Source organism: Myotis davidii, unplaced genomic scaffold (assembly GCF_000327345.1).
Source record: "Myotis davidii unplaced genomic scaffold, ASM32734v1 scaffold327, whole genome shotgun sequence".
Taxonomy (NCBI): Eukaryota; Metazoa; Chordata; class Mammalia; order Chiroptera; family Vespertilionidae; genus Myotis; species Myotis davidii.
In genome coordinates this window covers 690,620-698,914 of record NW_006298628.1, presented here as the reverse complement: position 1 = coordinate 698,914, position 8,295 = coordinate 690,620, and the positions used below count along the sequence as shown (strand labels likewise).

General features: G+C 54.5%; 1 protein-coding gene across 1 annotated transcript; it reads right to left on the bottom strand.

Annotated features, from left to right (window-relative positions):
• Positions 1-1,806: 1,806 nt before the first annotated feature.
• CCL1 (chemokine (C-C motif) ligand 1) lies at positions 1,807-5,215 on the bottom strand. Its single transcript, XM_006774389.2, has 3 exons — positions 4,482-5,215; positions 3,092-3,227; positions 1,807-2,005 (listed from the first exon to the last, which is right to left on the bottom strand). Exons 1-3 carry the CDS (start codon positions 4,891-4,893, stop codon positions 1,903-1,905), a joined length of 651 nt encoding a protein of 216 aa, XP_006774452.2. The 5' UTR covers positions 4,894-5,215; the 3' UTR covers positions 1,807-1,902.
• Between the last annotated feature and the right edge of the window lie 3,080 nt (positions 5,216-8,295).

Sequence of the window (8,295 nt, the reverse complement as noted above, 5' to 3'; positions counted from 1 at the left end):
GTCCCAGCATCAACTTCTAACTGGTCTCCCTGAACCGTGCCTTCCTGCTGGGAGCAGTCCTGCATCCTGGAGTCATACACATTGTGTGCACCTGACCCCCCCACCCCCAGGGGAAAACCAGCTGACCAGTCCTAGTTAGCATTGAACTTGTCGAGAAGATGGGACAAGTTCAACCTTGGAGGATGTAGCACAGTCATCCCGAGATTCCTATAGAGAAGGTGCAGGACGGAAAAGAGGGGAGAGGGCCTGGAAGGACTAGCCCCATAAGGTCAGAGTTTGGTTCCAGATGGAAACATTAGAGATTTTCAAAGGGAAGGTTGTGCTGTGGTTAGAGAGGAGTCACAATGTGAACGCGGGGAGTTTGGAGTTAGACCTGAAGGCAGGCGGGTGATGCCCAAGGCTTTGGAGCCATGGGAGGCCGGGGGGATGGCAGGAAGAGTAGCCTGTGGCCAGGGCAGGGTGGAGCTGGCAAGGGAGAATGGAGAACAGCCTGGTCCAGGAGAGAGGGAATGGCCTAGGCAGGGCAGTCATGGGGGCAGAGGGGAGGGGCCATTTAAGAAGAGTGGGCCGGCCGTGTGACATGCTGAATGCTGGAGCAAGCGGGAGAAGCCCTGAGACACAGGACCTGAAACCCTCTCCCCTACAGCCACCCAGCTGGTCTTTAAAGGGTGCCAATCCCAAGACCCAGCATGGACTATACTCCCTCCCTTGCTGTTCTCCCATGTTACACAAGGTGGCGCCGTGCTTGCCCTCCTTCCAGTGCGCCAAGGGGCCTCCTGCTCTCCCCATCACCGCCTCCTCCTCTGAGTGAGTTGTGTTGGCATCTCTCAGACCTGGACCCGCCCATGCTGGACACTCACCAGAGCCCTCCCCGAGGAGAAGGCCCTGCTAACCCACGTGGCAGGGTCTGTCTGGGGAGAAAGGGCTCCTGTGCCTGTGCCATGTTGTGTCAGGCAGTCACTCAACATCTCGGGACAGGAAAGAGTTTCGTGTCCGGATCTAACCCTGACTTGCCATGTATCCTCAGGCCTGTCCATGTCCCTCTCCAGCCCTTAGCCTCCTCATCTGTAAAATGGGACTGGCAACACCTTACGGGAAGTGACCTCATAACACCCGCTCCTGCGAGAGCAGCTGTACCTTCTGGATAGCATCAGCTCCCGAACCCTCCAGGGGCAGAGGGGAGGGGGTCAGGGAGGGAGGATGTCCTGCACCCAAATGTGAACGCAGCCCTGGGCCCCACTTGCTGCTTCACGGTGCCTTCCCCCACCACCAACCTGGAAAGAGAGAAGCTACATCACAGCTTGAGTCAGCGCCTACCCCCAGGACAAAGACAGTCAGCAGAGAGGAGTCAATCATTTATTGCAGGATGGGGAGTGGGGAGATGGGAGGGGAGGTTTTTTTTCTGCCAAGGGCCATTTATATATTTGTAACATCATTTTCAGGCCATACAAAATTATCAACAAATTAGCTTGCTATATTTGGTCAAACATTTAATTAACTCACCCCTAATGCTTTGGCAGGGCCAGACCCAATGATTTCAGGGGCCTTATAAGGCCCACAGGCCGGATGTTCCCCACCTCTGACTTACTGACTCTTATTGACAAGAAGTCAGTTCCCTTGGCACCAGGTGCAACATGTCTCCCCTGCTCCCCCACCCTCCAGTCGCTGGCCCCAGACCCTCAGTGCCAATCACCTTTGCAACCTGAGATCCCTGTGGGGTCTGAGAGGCACAGGGAGGCAGAAATCAAGGATTCTTGTAGTTTAAATATGTAAAGTGTGACAACCCACCAGACCCTCCGGGGCCTAGCAATGTTGGCGCAGAACAGGTGGAGGGTGGAGGGGTGGGGGAGGGGGCGGGTGAAGCCAGGAGGCCTCCAGAGTCCAGGGTAGAAAGGAACCAGATCACATTTCCGTCGGCAAGCAGGGTTTTATCTTCCGTAAGATAGCGGTAACCCATTTGTCTGTCTTCAAGGCACAGCTCTTCTTGCCTCCTTTCAATTTGAATCTGTGGGCAGAGAACCGAAAAGGCACCGAGTCACCCGCCAGGCACCACACAGGAGTCCCCTTGCCCCTCCTTACTGCTGGGTGCCCCTATGCTGCTGTCTAACAGGTGCAGTCACTGCACCTGACCCGTGGCGGCCTTACTGGGGGCGCACCCAAGCTTCAGGGGAGCTTATTAAACGGCCTTCCCTGCGCCTCTTGCCCTGAGATTTTCCCCGGTGTGTCCGAGTGGAGCTGAAGGCTGTCAACATCCTGAGGATTAGCAGGCAAGGACAGTTCCCCTCCTGGGAACCTTGGAGGGCTTCCCTGCTCTATCTTTTCCCGTGTCTGTGTACGTTAGGGACGCTCAGTCATCCTAAGGGTGTGTGTGTGTGTGTGTGTGTGTGTGTGTGTGTGTGTGTGTGTTTTCTGATCTGCCTCCTCCCACACCCCACCCTCCTGGCTCCTAAGCTTGGCCATGGACCAAGTAGACCAGTTCTGCCCTTTGTTATCTGTGTGATCTCAGACAACTCTCTCTACCTCCCTGAACCTCAGTTTTCATGATAATGAAAATATGTGACCCCTAGATGATTAACCAAGACAATATACACGAAAGTGCCTTCTAGACACCGAGCGACAGGGTGATAACGACCTGGGCAGCTATGGTGTGTACTGCACCTCACAGGTGGGACTGCAGAGGAGCACCAGGAGAGTGCGGGGCAGAGAGTCACCTGCCCAAGACCACCAAGACTAGAGGCTGGCAAATTTGGAGTCAGGCACTAATCGTGATGCCCTCACTCCTCTTGCTGTGCAGTAATAGCGGGAGCCTGTAGGCACCTCCTGTAATACTGTGTTAGGATAGAACACTTGGCTCCTCGGAGCGCCAAGAAACTCGTCACTGCAGGAACACACCGGTGCAGGCGAGGACGCGCGGAGCACCCCCTGGCGCCCGCACTCAGCTCTGCACCCAGGTTTTGAAGGCCTTGCTCCCAGGGTTTAGAAACCTTACTCTGGTGGGAGATCGCCATCTAGCGACCGCTTTTCTAATTCCAGTAGCGGTTTCTGTTCTCTGGAGGAGGAAGTCAGGAATTGAACAGGGAATGGCACTCACATTAGACGATCCTGGTGGGAGCAGGAGGAACTGGAGTTTCTGTAACACAGGATGCTCTTCGGGGAAATCGCTTTCCTTACAAATGTGAAGCAACAATTGGAAGACGGCACATCTATACTGCTTGCAAAACACCTTTCTAAAATGTAAACCTGCATGTCGTCCCCTACTTCAAACCAAGCTTTCCCCATCATTTAACAAAATAAAGTACAGCACTAGCTTGTTTTGCTCAGTGGATAGGGTGTCAGCCTGCAGACCAAAGGGTCCCTGGTTCAATCCCTGTCAATGGTGCAACCAATCCATGTGTTTCTCTCACATTGATTTTTCTCTCTACCTTTCCCTCTCCCTTCCACTCTTTCTAAAAGAAAATAAATCAAAGCAACAAACAAAAAACCTTTCCAGGACAGGCTCAGGCTTTGGGAGGGCCCTGGGGCAGCGCTGTCCCACCAGCCACCTAGTTCTGTGTTTAGGCAGAGTCAGGACACGGGGGTTCAGGTCTTAGCTCCCCACAAACCAGTGGGTGGCCTTGAGCTAGATCTCCTGGGCCCCAGACCTCCCAGCTGTAAAATAAACCAGTCTCTAGATTGGTTTCTAAAGGCTCTTCCACCTCTGACATCCCACCACTCGTGTGAGGTTCTGCCCCATTATTGGGGTTCAGGAATCTCATGCCCTGGGGGCCTGGTGAGTCTGGCCCATGCAGGATAACTATGGTCTTGGGGCAGAATTAGACACTGTTCAAGGAGCTCAAACTGAGAGAGTGACAAGGGAAGTCAGCTCCCCCACTGGATCTCAGAATGCCCTGCACCCCTGTCCTCAGCTCTGTCCTGACACCGACCCTGCCTGTTTCTACACCCCAGCCCACACCCCACCCTCCTGGCTCCTTCCTCCTGGTCTTACTGTTTACATAGCCCCTTTGGTGTATCTATCATTCTCTAAACAGCCTTGGATGTTAGACATTCTCAGTCCCACGTAAATACGGGGAAACCAGAGTTTGAGAAGTAAAGTGACTTGCCGAAGGCTAGCCAACTCTTACAGCCCCGGGTCCTGACCTCTGCCCTTTATCTGTTACCTTGTGGAGGCAAGACCCAGGGCCCCTCCGGACCTCAGGCCTCCAGCTAATAACCTCACAGCCCCCTCCATCTGTCTGCAGGGTCTGGACGAGGCAGGGCCTCCTTTTGCAGGAGCGAATGGCTCAGCTGTCTGTGGTTGCCCAAACTCCTGGTTCTCCTACGGGCCCTGTGCCCCACCCATTCCCCCTCTTCCAGAAGAATTCTTCCCGGAGCAGGGGAGATGGAGGCAGGGAGTGTAGGGTGAGCTCTGTCTGCAACCCCAGGGTGCCTGCCCACATCGCTGCCCTCCCCAAGGTGAGCTAAGGGACACCAGCCCCACTCACGGCTCCAGCTGTCCCCATCCTGCAGCCACGTCCCCACCAGCAGCAGGCACACCAGGGCCGGGGTGATGAGCTTCATCGCGGGCTGGCTCGGGTCTCTCTGGAGAGGTCTCACGAATCTGGTGAAGCAAGTGTTCTCCGTACCCCATCCTGCAGTGGCCAGGGTTTTTATAGAGCGAAATGGGTGCTCCCAGGTGGGGAAGTCATGGGGAGAAGAGGTGGGTGCACAGGTCCAGGGCCGCGTTGACCACGCCCTCCCCACCTCTCTGAGGGATGCAACGCGCAAGTGCCTGGAAACTTCCCACGTGCAGGAGCAGATAGGGATCTTGACAAAGTGGGTAGGAGCTGCCCCCTGAGAAGCTGAGAAGAGTGAGTGAGAGGAAGTGGCCTGCTTGTGGCTTCTCTGATCCCACATCTTTTCATCCAGGGATGCAGCCGCTGACCCCAGCTAAAGGGCTCTGGGCCAGGACTAAGACACATGTGCATTTGGTCCCCAGTTCTGCCAATCAGCAGTTGCGTTAACTCGCCCCAGTCACCTATCCAGGGCCTGTGCGAATGGTGGCATATGACTCATTGTTGTGCATATGACTCAGTGTTTGAGCCCTGCCCCTCTATTTCCCATTTCAATGATCTCATCACCTGACAGCTTGCCAGCAGTCCGTACGTTAGACCAGGAAAGCCACTGAGACGCACACCTGACCTCCACCTGCTGCCCTTTGACTCACAGATAAACAGTAAAAGGCCCCCAGTGTCGGGACAGCGGGAGATGAAGGCCTCAGAGAGGCCTCCCAGGGAATGTTCACCAGCAGTCTCCCACGGAGGGCTGAATGGGAAGGGGCTGTGAGGCAAGATGGAGAACGTTCATTCAGAGATGCCAGGTGGAGCTGGAGTAAGGGGTGGGGCGTGAGGGGAGTGACAGGAGTGAGGAAACGGCTGGGAGAGAGGCGACGGTACAGCTACTACCGAGTGGCCAGGTCATGACGCCACTGTGCGCAGTGCTTACAATAAGTAGCATGTAGTAGATGCTCAAGAAAGAGGATCTGGGCCAAATCTGAGGGTTAAACCATGAGGCCAGCGTGCCCTTTGCTCATCGAGTGTGGGCCGGGCTGCTCTGCGCGGCCGGCCGTGCACTCTCTAGCTCACAAAGCAGCAGTGGCTTCCCATCGTCAAGTGCACGAAGCTCAAGCTGCTCATTCGTGGCTCCTCATGGAATGTCTCCTTGGGTTCCTGCATGTCTCAATGTTTGCGATTCCTGAACTTGCCACATGCTTTTCTGTGTCCAGGACTTTGCTACTGCTGTAACCTCCACCTTCAGGGCCCTCCTCGCTGTCTCCCTCTGTGAACTTTCTCCCCATCTCCAATGCCTTTGTCTCCTTGAAGACCCTTCTGCTATTCCCATCCAGCCTCCTTTGAAGAGCCCCCACCCCCGTGCCTGGATCTCCCCCATGAAGGTCTCAGATCTCTGCACCCCTCTGCTCTGTGCATTCTTCAGAGAAACACCTGGGTGGGCGTCCTGGCGTGTCAGAGTTGAATGGGCCTGGAAGACCATATGCCAACAGTGGCTCTGAAAGTGCCCTGGGTGAGCTTTGGAAAGATGTCTTGGCCTCGTTTCAGAACCAGAATCAAAACCTAAGTACCGCCCTGGCCTGTTTGGCTCAGTGGATAGAACGTCAGCCTGTGGACTGAAGGGTCCTGGGTTTGATTCCCGTCAAGGGCACATGCCTGGGTTGCGGGCTTGGTCCAATGTGCAGGAGGCAGCCAATCAATGATTCCTTCTCATCATTGATGTTTCTCTCTCTTCCTCTTCCTTCTGCTCTGAAATCAATAAAAATATATATTTCTTACAAAAACCAAAAAACAAACAAAAAAACCTAAGTCCCGCCCTGGGCTGGCATGGCTCAGTGGTTGAGTGTCATTCTATGAAATAGGAAGTCACAGTTCGATTCCTGGTCAGGGCACATGCCCAGGTGGCGGGCTTGATCCCCGGGGCAGGGGCATGCAGGAGGCAGCCGAATGATAATTCTCTCTCATCATTGATGTTTCTATCTCTCTCTTACTCTCTGAAATCAATACAAATATATTAAAAATAACACACTAAAAAAACAACAACTTATGTACCTATACTTGTAATTCAGGCCCCAGAAGATAAGAATCACGTATCCAGCACATTCTCTTCATATTACAGATGGAAAAAAGGCATCTCAGAAAGAGGAAGCTGACTTCCCAAGGTCAAACTGAAAAGTACGGCAGAGATGGGACTGTGGACACCCAGGCCACCTAGGCATCTGACCTCCACCCCCATCGGTTCTCATGCTCCTGCCCGCTGCGGCCTGCGCCCACAGAGTACTGAGGTAGTAGACATGACTAGCTGTTGTCACTCTCCTAGTCTCTTTGTCTTTGCAGATTGTACTTTTAAAAATTTCTTTACTGTCAATTTGGCGGCGGGGGGCGCGCGGAGAGAAAAGAGACAAAGGTATGTGACCAATCTGCTGACTGTTGTAACCTTAGGTCCTTTAGACTCACTTGGGACATGGAGAGGACAGATGTGGTCACCCAGGAAATTCTTTCCTTCTCTTGGGGACACAGCTGACCCACTCGAGAAGGGGACGGGGCTGCCCCTCCAGAAACTCACTTCTCCTTCCCCGTCACTGGGAGCCAGGACTGGCAAGGAGAGAACAGAGAGCTTAGTCATGCTCCCCCCTGGACTCCTCGGCACCGGCCCCGGGGGAACTGGCTGAGACCCTCTCAGGCAGGACCTAGTGCTCCACACACCGGTCTGCCCAAGCCCAGCCTGGCCTCTTCCTCTCCAGCCCCTGGCGGAAAGGTGAGGGCCAAATCATCAGTACATCAATAACGTGCGTGGACTTGAATGAGGTGGGTCACAATGGCCTAGGATGGATCGAGAGGCAACCCTGAGCCAGTTGTTTCTACGAACAACGTTTTTCTTAGACGTTTGAGAACCAGGAAGTGCCTGTAGAAAGGCTTTCTCAGTCTCTTTTATGAAATAGGTTCCCACCTCTGGACCAGGTCCCAGCTGCCTCCTGCAAATACAAGCCCAGCTCCCAGTCAGGCCCCACAGCGTGCAAACACCTTGGGATTCAAAACCCTCTCTCGCATTTTCCAGGGCCTCTTACACTCCGCTGGGGTTCCTTTGCTCCCTATTTTCTCTCTTACAGTCAGCACTGTTGTTTTTGGAGGAGGCCTCTCTTGTCTGGCTCTCAGCGACACCGTGAAGGGGCATTAAGCATCTTTTGTAGCAACAGCAAACCTTCAGGTGCCCAGAGAAAGCCATCAGCTCTGCAGTGTTTGGACACAGCCTCTGAGCTGCTGAGCCGACAACAGCTCAGCCCCCTGTGCCCAGAGGAAGGACAAACGCCCCCGCTTACACAGTCCTGCACAGTGCGCCACACATGGGGACTTCACTCTCCCTTCTGCCTGCGATGCTCCTTCCAGCCTCATCGGGCTGACTAGCTGCAGGCCAGCCCACTTGGGCTCCCCCCTTACCCCCCTCCAGCCCCCCGTGAATGGGACCTGCTCCTTTAGCCGTTGTATTGCCTGATGGGCCACATCCCTCACTCGCCTGTAGGCCTGTACAGAGTGGCTCAACATGGAGCCCAGGGACGCGGCTGTGGGCCAGGCTTCACAAGATCCTGATGACCAAGCGCAGGCCCTGGGACCGGACTCTCCTGCAGGCCTTTTTGCCCTCTCTTGGCAGCGGAAGGCCATGAACATTTTTTTATTCAGAATAGGGGTGTGGTCAGATTTATGATTTGGACTGAAGGCTTGTGCAAGACAAGGAATGACGTCATGTGAAAGA